This window comes from Cebidichthys violaceus, unplaced genomic scaffold (genome assembly GCF_023349555.1).
Source record: "Cebidichthys violaceus isolate CVI_PGR_0920_01 unplaced genomic scaffold, fCebVio1.0.p SCAF_7, whole genome shotgun sequence".
NCBI classification, from domain to species: domain Eukaryota; kingdom Metazoa; phylum Chordata; class Actinopteri; order Perciformes; family Stichaeidae; genus Cebidichthys; species Cebidichthys violaceus.
This window is the reverse complement of record NW_027176927.1, coordinates 9,069,375-9,090,286: the sequence shown is the minus strand read 5'-3', so window position 1 is coordinate 9,090,286 and position 20,912 is coordinate 9,069,375. Positions and strand designations below refer to the sequence as shown.

Below are 20,912 nucleotides of genomic sequence, written 5' to 3'. Positions count from 1 at the left end.
CCTGTGTTGTTTCACTTGCCGCCCTCTTTTTTCTTTCTACCTCTTTCTGACTAGGCTATTGTTTCCTCCTGCATGACAGCTACAGATAATCATCTTAATTAAAAACAAACATTGATACTGTCATCCTGAGCTGTCAAAGTCATTTCTGACAGCAGGATAAGTGTCAGTCTCTTTTCCTGCGGGACGGCTGTGGTTACTCTTGTCAATTGGAATGCTTCTCTTCTGTCAGTGTTTCTCTTCTTCTCGGACGCGGACCAGATCCAGTGTCAACCAAACAAATTACTTTCCATCGCCATGGGACTAACATAAACTCTGAGTCAACTGAAATACTAACCGACCCAGGTCACACTCGCCATTGACTTCACATTAGAGCCACGCTGCAGATTAAAAAGTTTTTTTTTAATCTTGGGGAAATGGAGACACTTTAAATCGTCTAAATCCCGGCTAATTTCGGTCTCCTCGTCATTCCACTGACCGTTCTAACTGCAGCCATATGGTCGATATTAGGCCTAATCCATTGCAGTTAATTCCCACTGAAGAAGGGAAAGGGAAGTGGCATTGCCCTTTATAAACCCCCAGAATTCAGTGTGGGTTTCACCCCATCCCCCAACCCTTTTTGCTAAAAAAAAAAAAAAATGAACCTCATAGTGTTGGCTCTCTGAGCTGTAAGAATGTCCGTTGCGGAATGTAATGGGAATAAAGAAAGTTGTGACCCTTTGTCCGCTCCCTCCCTGGCTGCCATTCATCCACCCCCTTCTTTTATTTTTAATTTCTGCCTTTTTTTATTGCCGGGGAGCTGAGTCTTTTAAGTGGACCTCTGGAACAGGGGCCTGTGATGAATGAAGGGACAGCTGTGTGAGGGAAGTGGACATTTGGAAAATGCATCATTCCAGTGGGTCACGGCTATATGAGCTGCTTGCTGCTGCTGCATTACACCGCTGCCATCTCTGTTGTGTTTCACCCCTACTCTTAAGTCGTATAGTACATAATGAAACACACTGTATATACTGTATTTAATCACGTTTGTTTCTGTTTGCAGGCTCTCAGGACTTCTCGGCGGTGAGTATGGAGGAAGTAGTGCCCGCTGTCCAAGAGACATCCATCAAGAGGCTGGTGGTGGGACCTCTGGACGTCCGGCTGAACAGCAGCGCTGTCCACCGCATCCTCAAGATGGTCACCTGTGGCATGGACCACGAGTACGAGCCCTACTGCAAACCACAGCCAGGTCAGTTTGCTCAGCAGCTAACGACTAATAGTTCACTTTACTCCCTGCGCTCAACTAACTCTTTCAACACTGTCTCTTATCTTCCTTTCTGCTCTGTTCTACTCTGCCAACGAGCAGAAACCCCCAACAGTTTGCACTTGACAGTATCCTCATCACATTGTTATTCCCTTGCACAACCCATCTTTCAACACACAGCTGTACATGAAAATAGTGACCTTTTGGACCACATGAGGGAGGCTAAGCCAAACACCTTTTGTGTTAGTGGACGTCCCAGCACGGCTAGTGGTGAGCTCATCCCTGGGATGTTGTGAAAGAACATGGAATGTGTGTCAGCGTGTAATATCTGTAGCAATAACTCAGTTTTTGCGAAACAATAACATCCGTAGGTTTCGGCTGTTTCAGCATCTGCGATAGATAATAAATGATGGTGTAATTACTACAGAGCTTTTGACTAAAGCTGGGTAGGTCAGTGCGTTCCTTCCTGTTTCTATACGTGTCCGTGCTCTCTGTGGCGCTCTAAGAGAAGGGTCAGTATAGTTACCACCCCCTGTGGGGGGGGGGGATTGAGAAATTGAAAGTAGATAAAAGAGGATGTATTTTTTGCTAAGGTAGCGAATACAGATGGAGTGATAAAATAACACATGCCTTATGTAGTTTCCTAAATCAAGCTCTCCTCCCCTCTCAGCCTTGGCTTCATCAGGACACTGTGTGTGTGTGTGTGTGTGTGTGTGTGTGTGTGTGTGTGTGTCTGTGTGTGTGTGTCTGTGTGTGTGTGTGTGTGTGTGCTTGTCACATGACTATCTTTCTACTCATCCTGTCCTCTTCTTTGCTCCTCCTAGTACGCTCCTTGTTAAGAGCTCATAAAGACTCACTTTCCTCCGCAAAACTAGCTGTAAATAGAGACCAAATTGGCTGGTGCCAAATGAACCTGATGCGGGACTGTGGCGTTAGGCCAAAGAGCAAAACCAGCTTCGGGATCAGGTTCTGAGCCCACCTTGGAGCTGGGAATGAAGCCCAACAGAACCTTTACAGAAAAGAAACAAGCCCGTGTCCTGGGCCCAGAGCCAAGGCCGTTCAGTAACAAAGCGCTGAGGTTTTGGTCCACCTCAGGCCCTGGACCCAGTTTAGCGGTTCAGTGCCCTGGTCCCCCCTTCCTTTGGTGAGCGCTGACCTCGCTTACCTCTGCTCAATGTTGATTTGGTGGTTCACTATATTTTCTCCTTTTCTGGCTGTTTGTGGTTGTTGATTGAATGAGTTTTATGAGATGTTCAAAAACAAAGCTACTAGAAAACAAGCACTGTAATGAATATCGCACAGAGATGCCAGTACTTTTTTTTAGTGCATGTTGATTTTATTTAGTGTATGAGATGGTGGTTTTTTGTTGGAAAATACTGTTTTTTTTATTGTTTTAATGCTGCAGGCGTAGAAGGGAGGCGCCCACTCAAAGAAATGTGGTGCTTTACAGCTAACCTCTTTCTCTCTTAAAAAAATAAATCTTTAGTCCTCAAATCCTGAATGCACCACTGGTCACATACCAGTGCTTGGATTGACATATCCAATCTCACACTGCACCCTCGCCCATCACTTTGCCTCTGCGATGCGTTCCAAAGCTAACATGTTTCTTTCTGTTGTGCCATTGTCTCTGTAGAAGTGGTTGAAGAGAGCCTCGGTGCAGCTACTCCAGAGGAGATCTCAAGCTTAGAGGAGTTCATCCCAACCAGACTCACGTGTCTCACTCTGCTCCAAGTCTCAGTGACCGTCTCCATGGCGGAGTTCAACCTCCTTCACACACTAATGTCGGTCATCATGGGATGCAAGGTGGTGCACACAGACCTACATTCTTCTACACAAACTCCCATTTCCTGATGAAACAGAAGTACCATAGTAAAAAAGTTAATCATCAAATCCAGCATATTAAACCCATCATTATAAAAGTCACACAGTCACAACTTTAGATTCAGTTGAATTTTATGAACTCGTCAGAGAGTCCAGCTGCGATATGTGTTCTCCCTTTTAATCCCTTTCCCTTTCATATCCTCCATCCCCCAGACTGCACCGGGGCCGGTCAACATCCCAGTGTTTCAGCCGGTGCGCCCTCTGCCTGCCGTGCAGTTCCAGGTGGAAAGGGTGAACATTGAGCACTCGGTGCCCATGTACGCTCCAGAGCTGGTCAGCACCGTCAGCGGTCTCAACCAGCCCTCTGACAACCTGCTCCATCACTGCTATGCACACCTCTACCTCAAGGTGAGCACAACGCTATTGTATACATCACAGCTGTCCTTTCTCTACATGGAAGACAACAATGGGACGTATGACAAACGACACAATAATGTTTTCCAAAAAGGTCATTCAGATCTAGATTCTAGTTCGACCCTGCACATCTCACGTTGGTTTTACATTTGCTGATTTGGTTTTCTTATTAAAGTTCTGTGCTGTTTAAACCATTATGAAACACAGTATGCTTTCTTCCATTATCTTCTATTATATATTTGATAATGTACAGTGCAAAAAGTTATGGAAGAGTGGATGCAAGACCATGCCCTCATACTAAATGTATTCCAATGCTCTTTCTTCCTGACCCATTTTTGTTTCTCTTATGTGTTATTTATTTCATTTGATTGTACATGTTTCTCTTTATTAATCACCTTTCGAGTGAAGACAAAACACACAGGGTAATTTGCACATCAGCCTAAAGTCTGCATGGCCACAGTCTTAACTTCACCCTGAAATACCCCATTTGACCTGCATGACCCCTTTTCACCTGGTCATAAAAGGCTCAGTGCTGGGCTTTCTGATGAGCACCAGTCCAGCTCTGGTCTGCTTCATGCTTGTGTTGTGCAGCGTCGACATTCCCCTCTTACTGCGTTGCTTTTATGGTTTTGAGTTTCAAGCTCAAGAGATCAAATTCATTGTTAATTACAGTTAAAGTCAGTAACAACATCAAATAGGGCCTTTTGGTTTGTCAGAGAATGGGTTTAAAATCACTCTTCAATATTTTCTGTCACCCATACTTTCATCAGATTGCCTCATACGATGAGGCCATCTTTAGTGTAAAGTTTGTTCTGTAATTTGATTGTGGCAGTTTCCTAAGGACAGTTATGAGACAATCCGCTGTGAGTTGATCAAATCATTGATCCTCCTCTAAATGTGTCTCAGCATTTTGCATACATAGCTATAAAGCATGAATTATTTACATACACACCAAAGGTTAGTATTTCATTTAAATACAGGTGAAGGTAAAGACATATCTGATGACTTTAGTCATAAATAAAGTAGAAATAACGTTTTAACCTTTCTATTCATAGTTGACTTGAAGGCCAGGATGTCCCGTGCAGTACATATAGAACTATGGTGGCTTTAGCAAACACAGCTAATCCCCCTTTTAGGAAGCCTGGATAACAGATCTGGGGTGATCCGGGGTGGCCCAGTCTGGCCTGGTCTGGTTTTTTTTAAGGCAGGATGTTTGCCGGACATCATGCTGGTAGTCCTTATCACAGGGTCACTGAGGGGTTAACAGTCACCTGGTCAGTGGCCAAGGATCTCTTCTGACCAATCAGCCAATCAGCATCTGGATCTGCCAAGATTCTAATTGCGCCTCTGGATTTTGCCAGTGGGATCATGACGGGGTGGAGGTCACTCTGGCCGCAATTCACCCGCTGCAGGAAGTGATTTGAAACAGGTATAATCTAAGGCTTATCTTAATCTGTCTTTTATTGACACTGGCTGACAAAGCTAAGGTGTCTGTCCTGAGTGTAGCGGTTAGCCATTGTCTCACTTTTCCGTGGTTATAGACAAGAACTCAATGTCAGCCTTGCTCAACAAGGAGGAAACAGAAGGAAACAGACCGATCATTATTGAAGACTTGGGTTATTTGAAGAACTAGTTGTCTTTGGCTGCTGAGATCTGGTCTCCCAGAGGAAGCTGTAGTGAATCGGTCCGTGGCTATACGGCCTCAAGCTTGCATTTCAAAGTGAGATTTTTATTATGTCTACATCTCTATCTGGCAATCGTACATTTCAATTTTGATATGCTACTCTGTTGTGTAATATTCTAGCCATAGGCCAGTTGTCCATTTAAAAATGAATTATCATTTTAGTTTGGTCCAAGGTTGTGTCCGCCTGCTCTGGGCCGTCTGCTCAGCTTAGGGGTTTGGTAGACCTTCTGCTGGAATTGAGTGGATCCTGCCCTGAGCATATACAGCAGCTGCATGTGGGACAGCTGGGCCCAGCCATCATCCACTGCCTCAAATATTAAACTGGACTTCATCCACCATGCTCACTATTAACAGTATGTAAACATTGAGGTTGCAGTACATTCTGTGTCTGGCAATGTGGCCACCAGGAGCTGAGATAATGAGAATACGATCATGAGCCACGATGTCACTAAACGACAACACACGCTTCCCGGAAAAATAGGTGAATGTTACCCGACAGTGACGCTGGAGTCTTGGCACGATCTGGACCTGATCTGGACCTGATCAATCTGATCCGTATGAAGGGGTGTTGTGACTGTGCTGTCAATTGAGGGAAAGCAAGAGTGTTTCTTAAATTCTTGCTGCTTTAACTTGTTACAGTATGTGTGCACACTTACAGAAAACCTCAAAGTCATTCTGAACACTTCACTTCAGTCCGTTATGTGTTCCTAAACCTCTGTGCTCTGTAGCTGTGCGCACTGTGTTCAGGACTACGTGTGTCCTCCTTGTATCACGCTGCAGTGGATACGTCACTTCTGCCATGTCATCTTTGCCTTGAAAAGCTTTTACAGGAAAAACACAAACGTGTCTGCAGTGGTGTAATGTAAGTGTAGTTTACATACATATTTTTTGAGGGGTTCAACCACAGACTGTATAGAAGAAGTTGATGTCGTCATCGTGTCGTCACCCATTGGTTTGTGGGCTGCCGTTTTGAAGCCTCGAGTTCGGCCGTTGCCATGTTTTTTTTTGCTACCAATGAACGGAAATGACCATATTTGGAAAGTGACATAGAGACCGCATATACGGCTCTGGTAGCGGTGACCTGTCAATCACAGTAAGCCCGCCCTAAAGCATACTCTGCTTTATGGTCTGTTTGACTCTAAATGGACCATAATTTACTAAATGAACATCATGCTGTATTGAAGAAGACTTGAAACTAGAGATTGAGACCATAAACTGTGTTTACAATGTTTACTGAGGGAATAAATCAAGAGAGAAGTAGAGTCATTTTCTCATAGACTTCTATACAACCACACTTCTTTTTGCATTGGCTTCACTCGCTAGAACCGAAGGTTGCCGCCTGAATTCAACATACAGATATTTTGAATGGTCCCTCCCAGACTGGAAGATGGACTTGCTGACAACTGTTTGTTCAGTAAACAAGGATGATAAGATGATTCTGTCTTCTTTTTGTTGTCTCTTTCATAATTTTCATAGAGGCAGCTATATGAGAAGATGATACGTCATGTGTACTGCACTTGAGTCCAACACTTATTTCCCAGTGGGGACAATATCGTGTCTTCTGACTCTTACAGAGTGCAGATCTGGGATACGACGGGTCCGCTGAAGACAGACAGGCTCACAACAGTTCAGCCCCCCTCTCTCCCTCCATTTCTCACACCCTCTCCCTTTCTTTCTGTCTCTCTCTCTCTCCAGATGTTTGGGTTCCAGGCAGGCTTGACGGTCCAGGACAGTACAGGAGGTTTCCTGCCTCTCATCCCCATCATCCCTTCCTTCAGCACTGCACTCTACGGGAAGCTGATCCAGATGCCTGCATACTGGTGAGCAACTTAATATGGATGGAACTCTGAGTGAGGCAGGCAGAGTTCCCCATGTGAACATCAATTATAGGATCTCTTCTCTCAGTAACTGCAGATGAATTTAAAGGTATATGGTGGGGAAAAAAACAACAGTATACTCTCCTATTTTTTCTCTTGTTAATTCTAAGCAAATCACCAAAACACTTATGTATATACAAGGGCTGGAAAAATCTATCAAAAATGGAATTTGTCACCTCAGATAATTTGATTTGGACTGCCCCTTTTTAGACGTGAAGCCCAATCTTGTATCCTATTCATTTAACACGTACTTTACCTTTACGTCACAATGTGTGATATCTTCCCGGAGGAAATGGTCCCGGGGTGTTTGGTTCAAGTAAAGAATTCCCAACATGTTTGAGCTCCAGATGCATCCTGAGATGGAGTCCAAAAAAACATCACTGCACAGTATATATGAGAAGCTTACTAGTCTGTACCTATTTAGTTATATCTAGGTGGGGTGTTGTACAATGTAACATATTGATTGAGGTAATCACTGGCAGCACGAGGTGATCAAGGTCAACACATTCCTCAAAGTCCACTCTGTATATGTAAGGTACTCGTCACTGTGTGATGGCTAAAGAGACTTGGCCCAGTACAGTAAACAGAAGGGTGATTTACATTCTACAAGCAGCTGTGGGAGGCATCCAGTGATTCAAGGGATGACCTACTTTTGTATGCCAACCAGGAAGTAAGCATCACACTGGTTCCCTCGCCAAAAAGCCAATGGCATGTTTCATTTGGAAGTGGGATTATTGCAGAAAATAAACTCTGTGGCAAACACAAGTTCATGATACTTCCACGTTTTTGTTCAGCAAGATACTCCTCACAAATTAACACCACTTATATGATTTTTGAAGCGTAAATACAATTGTCAGCAGTATAAAGCTAGCGTCAGGCAATAACCAAACTGCACCACGGTCACATGACTGTGCATCACCACCACCAACATAAAGATAAACTAGTCGGCGTGATTGGGTTTTGTAGTGTCATTTAGCCACTTGTTAGCAACTGCCTTTTTTAAGACGTGTAAAAGCTTCAAAATTCACCAGAGCGATACATTTACTGACCTATTTTAATATCTAGAGCAAAACCTTAAAATCTCTTTAGCTCGTATTAAACACGGACCTTATTTCAGGCCTCTAACGAAAAAAAACATTCTCTTCTCATTGACTTTGAGACGAGGGAAGAGGAAGTGCAAAAATGCCGACTCATTACCGTGTCTCATTCCTGCAGCACATTATTATAGACAACAATCACCCATCCGTTTAACCCAGTAAAGACACATACGTATGGGTGTGAACCTCCTCTGTGTATTGGTCCTTGATGTTGTTTATATGCAGGCTTGGTTTGTTTGTATATAGTGTGTGTGTGTGTGTGTGTGTGCGTATTGTACTTCATAAAGAGGACTGCAGCCTTTTGTGGGGAGTGTATCAAAGGGTATTTAAAGTGATGGATGAGCCGCTTCTTCAGCGGTTAGTGGGGAATACAGAAAAACACAGTCATCGGGTAACAACTGCAACAATTTCTCACATGGTTTGAAACACAAGGAGAGGAAAATAATACAACGCTGTCTAAAGAGATGAAAAAACATATTGCCATATCCCTGTCCTTCTAGCAGACTGGGGATGACTCATCGGGGATGTCCCCCAAGAGAGGGTAGGAGTTGAAGGGAGGACAAGAAGGGAAAGGAGAGGAATAAGGCTCCATAGTCTTTAAGTGTTGAAGTTATCAAAATCCAAAGAGAATGGGAGACAACGAGGAGAAAATGGAAAAGTAGACGAATAAGCAGAGAGTGAGAGAATGGAGAGGAGGGTGGAAGATGAGTAGAGAGGATGATTCTGTCGTTCACCAGAACCTCGACTGGGACGGAGACTAGAGCAACAAATGAACTCTTTGAAATACAGTAAAATAACTCCCGTCATTCACCCCTTCACTGTGTGTTCAGTAATCATCATCTGGGAAAGCCCTTGATGCAAGCACACACACACACACACACACACACACACACACACACACACACACACACACACACACCCTGTGCCCTCTCTCTCACACCTTGCAGTCAAAGTGCCTGTTAAAGCAGGAAACCTGTGCGAGAGCACTAGCTTGGGAATCCATTTCCCCCCATTAGTTTAGATTTAAACATGTCAAAGACCTGCAGATGGTTTTGACTTCTTCCCCAGGCAAACATTGCATCTACTGTACTGCGGTTAGCTGGCCACACAGTGAACCGCAAGGCCCTCACTCAATGGGGTGTGTGTGTGTGTGTGTGTGTGTGTGTGTGTGTGTGTGTGTGTGTGTGTGTGTGTGTGTGTGTCTGTAGACCCAACCAGGTTCCTGGTGCTCTCTGCTCCCAATAAGAGACTGCTAGCTGCTTGTTTGATCTTCAGCTCTCCCCTGTTTCAGCCCTGCCTGCCTCAAATAGTGGATTCAGATGTCAAACGGATGTTATTTTTCTTTCTGACAATCACTAGATGTTTCTCATCTCCTGAGAGCCTTTCAGATCAGTGCCCCCCCAACCCCCCCATGGCTTTTCTCTCAGCCTAGACCGGCCCTTAGAAATAACACCGACAAGCTCTCACAGAGTCTCCTCGACACGTTAAGAAAGCCCTCTGTTATTCTCTTTTGATGCATACAGTATGTCCAGTATGCACCAGGAGTCCTTATCTTCTTGTGATTATCTGTTAGTTTATCTGGCATTGTGATCATACCTCAGATTAGGTCAACACGTCAGATAATTCTACTTCCCTTAACAGGATTATTTCCACTTCATCTCATTTTCCTCATCCCCAATTTAGATTTAACTTGATGTTTCCGACACTTTGACAGGTTAGAAGCGCTTCAGTCGCCTGTTTGTTTCACTGTCAGTCTCTGTGCTGCATATGATAATGGGACTGGGTGTTTTGTGCAGGGTTATGAGCTCAGAACCTGCCAAAGTGACTCATATTTGACCCTTTTCCGTCTAAGTGGGAGGTATGGCCTGTCCTGCTTACTGACCCGTGTGTCGCTGCAGTCAAAATCCAATCAACACAACCTGACAGTTTGCTCCTGGAAGAATGATGATGAGCAGGTTTTGACGGTGGTTAGAAGAGATGAGAGGGAGAGGGAGAAGTGGAGGGTGCCAAGCGACAACAAGCAGTGGTATTAAGTGAATAGTAATAAACAGATTTGTTTCCTATCGCGCTGATGTTCTCTGCTGAGGTTAGCTTATGAAGGCAAATCACTGTCAAAATCCGAGAGCGCAAATGAGATTACGCGCACAAATCAAACAGCCGCGCGTGTGTTTTACTTTGACATTACTTTGACGTCACTCCGCGAGCGAAATTCACTTTTCACTTTCACTTTAACCTGCTCACGAGCGAGCCTTTTAGCTGCTCACTCACTCGCTCGCAGTTTTTCTTTTTGACAGTAAGTGGGCGGACCCTGTCTCCATTGTATCTCTACATCTATTGGTTACAATCCTCGTCTTTGGATAGACCGGATATCACTGTGACACAGACTCAAATTTTCAGAGATTTTCAGATTGCACTACTTGTGCAGTAATAATGTACATCTTACTGCACAGGTACTTTTACTTTCTGCACTTAAAGTACATTTTGCTGATAATAACATACTTGACTAAGGTTTTGAATGCAGGTATTTACTCGTAATGGATTGTTTCATCAGTATTAGTACGTTTACTGCAGTGAAGGATCTGAATACTTTTTCATCCACTAATTACTTGTCAGTGATTTAAGTTGGGCAAACAGTTAATATACAAACAGTGGTCCCTAATCTTGGCTACAGATCCTTGAGCGGGTCCAAATTGTTGCTCATATTATATACAACTACATTATATCTCTTCTGTAAACACACCAGTATGATTAAATATGATGACATCATCTTTTAATCAATTAAGATCAAAGAGCTTCTTTGAGCTGTTTGTCACCAGAGGTTTGACTATCAAACACACATTGTCTGTAATAGAATGATGAGAGAATTTAAACCAATCTGAGCAACTTGACTCCATTTACAAGAGAAACACTTTTTTAATTATTGTATTTCAAAACGCTATTAACATAATTTGTATTTCATCAGCCTCTACAGTCTGAAAAGTTTACAAAACCTGTCAGACAAATGTAGAACATTCTGCGATGTAGTGTTTAGTGGCGGATTGAAAACCACCTCTAACAGACCTGGGGTCTGTGTCAGAGTGATATCCGGCCTATCCAAAGACGAGGATTGTAACCAATAGATGTAGAGACTGGGTCCGCCCACTTACTGCTAAAAAGAAAAACTGCGAGCGAGCGAGCGAGCAGCTAAAAGGCGCGCTTGCTCGCTCGCAGGTTGAAGTTTCGCGAGCGAGCAGGGTAAAGTTTTGCGAGTGGACTTTTGCTCACGCGAGAGGGAATTTATTTCAGTTTACTTCATATTAGCTGCCACAGTTTTGCTCAGTTGTGTCTCTGTATGTTGACGTGAATGTGGATGAACAGTGAATTAGTAGATTTAATTCCAGACTGTATTCTCAGTGCGTTTGAGCCGTGGGATTCCCATGTATGTAGAGACTCCATTTGATCACAGTATGTGTTTGACAGTCCGTCACACAGTTCGCCTCCCAAAGGTGACACATTGGGTCAGCGGCGAAACCAAAAGATGCACTCCACCAGGTGGTAGCATTTAATTTCACTGTCTTGATGTTTGTTTTGGGAGTGCTCCTCGGCGCTGATGTAACTCCACAACACCCATTTCCAACATGTTCTGTTCTCCGAGCAGACACTGAGCAGAGCCCCACAAGCGTTTGAAGTTTTTAAGGAAATATGAAAGAAAAGTGGGAAGCATGAGACCGTAGTGGAGCAGGAGAGAGCCGTCTGAGGAAAAAAAAAGCCTTCTCCACTTTCTTTTTCAGATTCCAGTAGTTTTGTTATGCAGATCATTGGATCAGCTTTTTCCATTACCAATGTAAAAGGTAGCTTTGGATTTGCCTCCCTCTGGACTCTGCATTAAAAGTAGACGATGACTGACAGGAGAGAAAGGTAGCTTGGGGTGGGGAGGTGATGTCATGCGCACATTTTGCATCCCTCTCTTCTGCCCCCCTCTCTCTCACTCACACACACATTGCTACACAAACATGTTTGTCATTGCCATTGCAGCCAGGGCATGCTTAAGCAAGTGTGTATGACTGCCAGGTGATCATGGGGGATTTGAAGAGGCACTGGGCGTCTGTGGAGACCCAGCACGTCTCCTGATGAGTTGGCCCGCGCCGCACGCTGCAGCTCATGTTTCCTTTAGTCTCACCACAGAGGCTCCGGCTTCTCTCAGTGGGCAGCAAAAGGGGCTTTCGCTGAGGAAAGTACACCGCCTTGACATCTTCTCCCTGCCAGCCTCGGCTTTTACCGGCCGTTTGGTATCGTGTGTGAGACCTTGGATACATCCAATTAGACTGAAATGTCTTTGTTTCCTCAGTTTTTAAGCAAAAGGGAAATTCTAAGGAAGGGTAATTGCTGCAGAGCAATTGCAGATTTCGACCTTCTGGTTCCTCAGTTTGCATTATTTTGAAGAAATGAAAATATTATCCAAGACGGGAATAGCCAAACCAAGATATTGTCCATCCACCGACAACAATCTTTTCTTCTCCTTCGCCTATGTAGAGATTAACTTTAAAACCAACTGAAATGTGTCTTTTGGTTGTTCTGATTCTAATGAAGTTGATTCTCTAGGCTGACACCCTGTGGCATTGTGTCCAGGCATCACAATGGCTAATATATAACTGAGAGTGAGTGTTAGCTGTTGTTAAATAGTAAGCTGAGGTCCACTTGATCACTGTCACTAGATCTTAGGTCGGGGTGTGGAGGTACATTTATACAGAAGGTGTCAACTGAGACACTGAGATAAGGTTTTCTTTAAAAACAGCATCAATAACCCTGATCACCTGAAGAACTACATCCTGAAAGGGGCTTTTACCAATCTGGAAAATCATACTTTAGTGTTGTAGCTCCAGTGTTAATGAACGGCCACATGATGCATGCAGCTAAAAAGGCTTTTGTGTCCTTCTTTTTTACAATTTTTGCACAAGAATATTTGTAGCCCCTTTGGGTTAAATTAAGACTAAGAGAAGCGCAGGAGGAAGAGTTGAGGTACAATCATAATCAGCAGAACTACGAATATCTGTACAAAAATCAACCAGCGACATATTTCACATAACGGAAAGCTTTGACCTGCTGGTGGAGCCAGAGGTAAAGTCAGGGGATCTCCAAAAGTTGTTAAGATATTTCGCTGAAAGCCAAAAATGTCAACTAGAGGAAAGGTCGGGGTTCATAAAAGTCAGGAGGATTCACCCTCAGGAGATCATGAATACCTGTATGAAGTGTCATGGGACACAACACAAATTTACATATTTTCAATCAATATGAATCAACTACACCATTTATGGTAAAATACCGGCGCTACAAAGACCTGTGGAAGAAAATGGAAGTATTAGTGGACAAATATAACTCTTTCACAGTTACAATTGCTCGATATTGTATTTCACTGTTATTGCCTTATACAACAAACGGCATACTTTTTATAATGAATATGCTCATCTGGGTTATGAATTAATTAATTATCTGTACACCAAATATAATCAGCTATAATGTCCCAAAAATGGGACATTATGGGATCCTGCTCTTTTTTTATGCAAATAAAAACTATTTTAGCTACACTTTATTTAATATTAAACATTAATCACATGAATAAATTACAAATAAAATCTTCAGTGACATGCTGGAATAGATAAACGAATAAAACACAGCGAGGCAGTAAGGGATAGTAAAGAGAGATTACTCTAGACCGCCCCTCTTGGTGCGCTACCATGTACTAACTGGGCAGTCACTTGGTTAGCAGAAAGCCCAAATCCTCAGAAATGAACTTTCACTCCCACTGAATTAAAGTGCAGCTGAGAGGCATCAGGCTGTACTTACCCCTAATGAAAGGCAATGTATGTGGCCGCCAACTTCACAGAGAGTCTCAATTGGTCCGGCTGTTAAACCTGTTATCCCAGATAAAATCGCTGCCTGCAAAAAAACAAAATTGTGTGTGTGTGTGTGTGTGTGTGTGTGTGTGTGTGTGTGTGTGTGTGTGTGTGTGTGCGCGTGCGGGGGAGGGGGGGGGGGATGTTAGAAGTGCCACCTGCATCGATCTCCCCAAAAACCTAACCTCACACCACATAAGGGCCACCTGACGGCAACAGCGCATGGAGGCGGGGCCAAGGCCGGGGCCCACCAACAACCCAGCAGCAGCATTCCAGTGTGGCTCGTCGTCTCGCAGGTCATAACTCAGCCCCGTGCCAGCTTTTATGTGGCGTTTTTAGCAGCCCCTGTTCCTCGCTCAGCCATTTCTGAGCGGGCTAATTTCTCAAAGCATGTGGCGCTACAGGTGCACGTTATATAGCCCCGAAAAGCCGACCTTGCGAAGGTTTCTGAATGGAAAAGAACGTTGGTTCTCCCTTGATATCTAATTATTACGTTGTCAATGGCTACTTTGGTTTTTAGCACTACCTGTAGGATTTTTCTTTTTTTATGTGAAGTTGAGAAGTCTATTACTCTGTCTGGACCGGGAGTCTAGACTCTAGATTAGCTCATGTTGTGATTTATGAAGGCTGCTTGAGGCATCTGAGGCACGAGGCTTCTGGTGTGATTGTAATGCCTCATTACTCCTGTTCATAGTTACTCATAGCGAGCTGCTCCTGGTCTGTGTCTCCGAGCACAGCCAAGCGCAGGAGGACAAATGCGCTCTGTGTCCCGCAGTGGAGAGCCGCAGACGTCCAGCTCCAATTTAGCAGATGTACACGAAGGAACGCTTGTCGGTGAGAACATCTAGCGCGGCTGTTACATTTGTCCACTGGCCATTTTGGCAGGCGGTATCGTTAACAAGCTGAATCGCAATAATCATTTCGGGCGATGAAAACTGATTTGGGAGTGGCTGCTGAATGGAAAAGTCGATCCCTGTGCTCCGAGTATACATTTATATGACTTATGACACGGATCTTGTGAATGATGTCACACACACACACACACACACACACACACACACACACACACACACACACACACACACACACACACACACAGCCTCTGCGTCAACCGTTGTTCACCCTCAAACCAAACTTTGATTGGTGTTGATTTTATAATGAAGTAATCACTTGTGTTGCTCATCGGGGTCTTAACTGAGCGGTCTGTGTAGGCAGGGTTACGGTTACCGTGAGCTGTGATGGCGGAGGGGTAATTGAATGACCTTAAAAATCAGCGTGTGGTTGCCGCGGTCTTGCTCGGCTCTGAGTTGTGGTTCGGAGGCCATAAGAGCAGCGGGGGGGACTCATTCAGCCCAAAACAGGGCCCTTCCCCGTTGGTGAAGAAACACAGTGTGTTTTCAGAAAGGAAAAAAAGTTGTCTGATGCGAGCTGCAACAAGCAGGCTTTGTGTATTAACAGGTGTGTATTAAAAGCTCCGGACTGGCACATGATGTAATGTGGTTCCACTTTTCACTCTGAAGCACGGGAGTGCATGGATCGTGAGCTGCAAAGGTACAAACATCATATTCCGTGTGGCACGGCCTATAAAGTGTTTGGGGCAGCTTTGTGGTCTACATCTGGTGTCGGACAGTTTTATTTGGTTTCATGGCTGACGGAGATCAATGGACGTATTGAGGAGCCTCAGTATTAAGGAAACCTCGTCAGGGAACGCCAGGTTTGAGTGACGTCTCCGTTCTGATGGAAAGCCCCTCTGCTGCAGAAGCTGTGTACTCGCCCTCATGATTACAAGTGTCATTTGGTAGCTTAAATCAACACCGGTTTTAACTCAGCCCTGAAGTCTAAATCATGGGCTGTAACGTTCTCAAGAGGCAACCATCGTGCAATCCAGGAATATCTGTTGAACTTTACCAGGAGATGTATGTGTAAGCCGGGGCCAAGATGGTGAATGTCGGAGCAGCTGTAGATGTTTTTCGGTGGACTGAGAGACTCTATTACTGCCTGAGTTAGTCATCTGAGCAACTGAAGCTTGAGGGAGGGAGAACAGTGGGAAGTAGGGAAGGGTGGATGGATTATCAGCTCCGAGTGGATTATCATCTACTGCGGTGTGCATTCCACTGTCCTCTCCTCCCCAACCGTGCCTCGCCGATGCTCCGCCGCTTCCCAGATGCGAGGAAGGATCTCTAGTTGGTGTAACGAGGCACAGGGAGCGCTGGTGTTACTGTGCCCCCCCCCACCCAAAAGAAAAATCCCAGTAATTTTCTTTAACCAGGCTCAGATAAAGTCTCTTTCCCTTTTCGCAATGACCATCTGGTGAAGGTCAAAGGCCTTGAGTCTAATACTCAGGACGACTTATTTGGATCAGAATAAAAGACAGCCGGTGCTTCCGTCGATGGCTGCATTTGTTGCTATGGCAACGGGACCTACCAAAGTCTATATCTGAAAAGCATAATGTCATATTAAGTCTACAGTCTCTGGACAGAGGTCTCCTATCTCTTGTGTGTCCTTATAAGGAGCCGCTTGCCCTCCACAGCTGGACATGTCGGACAGAGGCAGGAAGCTACACGCACGCACGCACGCACACACACACACACACACACACACACACACACACACACACACACACACACACACACACACACACACACACACACACACACACCGATACGCAGGCCTCTTGATGTGTTTTCCTTTAACGCCTGATGAACCACGTCATTGCCATTTTCTCGCCTTGCGGTCTGCAGCTGTCCGCACAACTTGATTAAAACATTTCTTTTAGTAATCCCTGTGTAATGAAGCCCTCTCCTGAGAATGGATGTGTGTCTGTGTGTGTGTGTGTGTGTGTGTGTGTGAGCACATGTGTGTGTGTTTTGGGTCAGGGGTGCTCCAGATGGGAGGAAGGGGAGGGCCGTGTGAGAGAGAGAGAGAGTGGAGTGTTTCTGTCTATGAAGAGTTTGGGCTGTTCTGGACTGATGATTGAGAAATGCACACATGGAACACCTTTGACCCGGGGGAACCACAAAGCTCTGAGCTGTGGCCACAGATCCAGAGCCAGCACAGGCTTTTAAAGACTTTGGTGAGGTTAGAGAATGATGTCCTGATGGATTGTGGGTCGGGAGGTCAAATTAAATTGTAATCACCAGCGGAATCACAGCGGGAAAATCAACACTGAACTAGAATACATGAAGAAACAAGACACAACAGGACGTTAATATATTGTAAAAAAGCGAGTTCAAGTAGAATATATGGCGTCATTAAAAGATGGCTACCAGTTACTGTGATGCTTTTACAGAGCAAGGAATGCAAATACTGTCACACGTAAGAGGTCCAGCGTAATCCTGCAAAACTTTAATACTACTTCAACCAAATTTTGGAAAATCCTCTTTATCGATCACTTCTCTTCTTTACCTGCTCAGGTGGCATTTTTTATTTATTTTTTTTACAGCTCGGCTGGATTCAAAACTCACTTGGGTGGGAATGATCCCTGGGAGTCATCTGTGGCTGCTGCTGAAAGCGACATTCGCTACATTGTCTGTATCGGAGGCTCAGCTCTGGTTACATTCCCCATCCAGCCCATGATATAGCCAATGAAACAAATGACTCCAAAAAAAACCTTAGTAGAAATGGCAGAGAAAGAGAAATGAGTTGGATGTGCCATTTTATTAATATTATTTCTTTTCCATCATTTTCGCTTGCTTGGCTCCTCTATGTTACAATAACATTGTTATTGAAATGCCAGCCATTCAACCCACTTGACACCCAGGTGGTAAAATGCTCCCCTCCCCCCCGAGTTGGCCACTTAGGTGTTGTTCTTAAGCGCCAAGTGCTTGTATGATTTATAATGTTCATTTGGAGACTTTGCGAGACACTGTAGTGAGTCTTTTGTAGTGAGATAAAAGAGGGGACTTGAGAGCAGCCCATAACTCACTCTGGTTATTTTCAAGAGGGGTCAGTGACCTTGGCTTGGAGAGACGGGGGGGAATTCTGCAATACCCCAAATCAATCTACACCACAAAGAAAGAAAAAGAAGAGAAGGTACGAGCTGTCAGTCTGGCCTTCCCTCCGTTTTCAGTCCGATTCCCTCCAAAGAAGCTCTTGCAATTGGAAAACAATGGCGGTGGAGGGTTTGTCTGACTGTTTGTGTTGGGGAATGTTTGTATTGATAATTAAGGTAGGGTGTGACGGTGAATGATTCGTAGAAACTCCAGATAACTTATCACTGGTCCCAAGACGGTGGCTCTGTTGTATCCATCAGACAAATATGTCAGCCCGTAATGGATTACATCGGCATTGCTGTGGACTCAGATAAGTTGAAGTCAAGAGAAAGTAGCACATTGTGAGGCCGGTCGGAATTGATTGACTGCTTCGTTGACTTTTTTGTTTGGTTTACTGCCTCGGATCCAACCTACATTATCTTTTTGAGTGCTTCCACTAACAGTTTATCCAGGTGTTATGTTCCAGTTCTTTCATTTTCCCGTTGAGCTCCCATCGTGGACAGAATCCACCTGTGTCGGGGAATGTGCGCCTCCCTCTCTCCCCTGAGGTCCACCGACGGACCGGACACCTTGCTCCACATCTCTCGCAGACCTCCTGTCTTTTTGGAAAGAGTGAGGGAACAGATTTTTTTTGGTACTATACAGGATATGAGTAATAACAAAAATGAGCACTCTGGAAACTGAGCGCAGGCTTCACGCTTGTATTCTGGGACGCTGTGTAAACCATTAGGAGCAGCTGCTCTTGGCGATATTCCTTCAATCTAAAAGAAAAGAAAAAGGATTTGCCTGCTATATTCGGCCCTGCAGTTAACAGGCTTTGTAGTTTGCTTCGTGCTTGCTTTCTCAGTAGCGTCCTCTGTCAGAACATCGGCACCAATGCCAACATATGAAGGTTTCAACACATTACGGACATGTAAATGTACGCACACTCACCTAATTGTCTGTACACACACCCCAACCAGCCGCCTCTAATTAGGCTGCATTTATTTGTGTCTGTGAAAGTACAAAGCAGCAACCTACCGGTTCTGCTATCCCTCTGTTTGTTCTGGAGCTTTTCCAAATGGCTTTTTTTAATGAGCCTTTCCATGTTAGGTATTATTTTACCTGCAGAATAACACATGACCTGCAGGTCTGCGGTCTCTAACCTTCTCGCTCGTGTTTTCTGCAGGGTTTGATTATTATTTTTCTTTTGCTCTCGTCTCCCTTTTTTGCTGGGTTTGCAGAACAAGCATTCTGTCACTAATAGATGCTTAGGGTAGTTTACACGCACAGCCTCTTACAGGTTGTTAGAGCTGCAGACCCCCCCCCCCCCCCCCCTCTCCTGTAAGCCGGGGGCTCATTACTGCAGCTAATCGTGCTCTGGCTGAACAACCTGCTGTTATGTTATTGGATTGCACATTTGCGTGCGCAGGTGTGTATGCACGTGCGCTTGTGTGATAGCATGTGTGTTGGCATGCGTGCGTGTTGGCAAGCGCTATTGCATGTGTATCTGTACAGGTATGTGCATATTTGTGGTCGTGTGTCTGTGTGCATTTAATGTGTTTGTGGTGTGTGGCCTCGAGCCCCAGCTGTATTTGTCTAAATATAGCTGTGACCGCAGTCGGACCAGACCAGGAAGCTGATTAGCCTGAGAACCAAAGGTCCAAATGGATCTCAGCTATGTGATGTGAAAGGGGGTTTGGTACAGACACGGGTTCCCCATAGGCTGTTTAAATGCCAGCTTTGACTTAGGTAGTGAAACCTGGTGCTAGATGGCTCTAAGCCTTGTTCAGAGCAAATTAAAAATTATTTAGTATGGAAGCACCGATATCAGATACCGGGCTGATACTGACTCAAATCAGATCTATTCGATTCACCCCTATGTTTACATATGATGCATATTTTGTATCAGAATTATAATTCCTGTTCAAGTTTTGTCCAATTTATTAAAAACGTTCAAATCAAAATTCCAAATCATTTTGAAGATTTTTTTATCAAGTTGCTGGTGCACAAGTTTTTTGTTTTAATAATAAATAACAATTAAGTAAATTCATTTATATGTAGTTATCTATTATATATATAGTTTTACAAAGTTATGAAAGCGATGTTTAGGTCAATCCTGACGTTACCTTCCACATCTCACAATGATCCTCGTCACTTCCACACACTGAGGCACGCAGCCGATTAATAAACACTGGTATCGGATCGGTTGCATCCCTGATAGTTTGCGAGGGTCGTCTCCAGTTTTAGATTCCACTCATTCATTTTAATGACTAAAGATTATTTGCCATCCCTGCTCTATGTCCAAATCTGAGCATGTACACAGAGGAAACGGTGGAGGCAGAGAGCCCCACAGCTGGCGTGGTTCTGCTGAGCCCCCCCCCCCCCCCCAACACCGTGCCCTGCTGGTGCCTGATTTTGACAGGGACACTGGACAGAAAGACTTTGTGCCCGGCCAGTCCGTCTGTCAACGACGTAGCCAAGCAGTCAGCAAGTCCGCCAAGTGGCCTGTCCTAGCCCCGGTCCAGTTCTTCGTCACTCAGTCACGGCACCAGCAGGGGGACAGGTGGGGGAAATGAGGTCTAATGTTGTTGAAATACACCAGAGAAAAGCATATTTCACTGGCTGAAATTGAAACACCTCATTTTTCATAGCGCTTGACTAATTTTTATTTCCTTTTTTAACATATTCCTGGTGGCCTCTGTGTTTTAATAAAATTGACTCAAAGGACTACTGTGAGGTCACAGACTGCCTATTCTATGAGGCACTGAAGTTCAAGCCAAGGACCTGATTTCTTAAATTATGAGTCAGATCCTAAATGGTTTGTGGGCCCGCTTCTGGTGGGTCTTCACGATATAAGAGTCGAAGTATGCTTTTAATGAGTTTTGCTCCCCAGGCTACGGACTCTGTTTCCAACATGGATACTCTACTGATC

At 44.5% G+C, this 20,912-nt stretch overlaps 1 protein-coding gene across 1 annotated transcript in view; it reads left to right on the top strand.

The window, feature by feature from the left end:
- Positions 1-20,912, top strand: part of LOC137891619 (intermembrane lipid transfer protein VPS13B-like) — a 333,991-nt gene that overhangs the window by 48,724 nt on the left and 264,355 nt on the right. The window contains exons 13-16 of the mRNA XM_068736332.1: positions 1,040-1,225; positions 2,874-3,043; positions 3,275-3,469; positions 6,855-6,979. Coding sequence (XP_068592433.1) covers positions 1,040-1,225; positions 2,874-3,043; positions 3,275-3,469; positions 6,855-6,979 — 676 coding nt within the window. The remainder of the gene's footprint in view (positions 1-1,039; positions 1,226-2,873; positions 3,044-3,274; positions 3,470-6,854; positions 6,980-20,912) is intronic.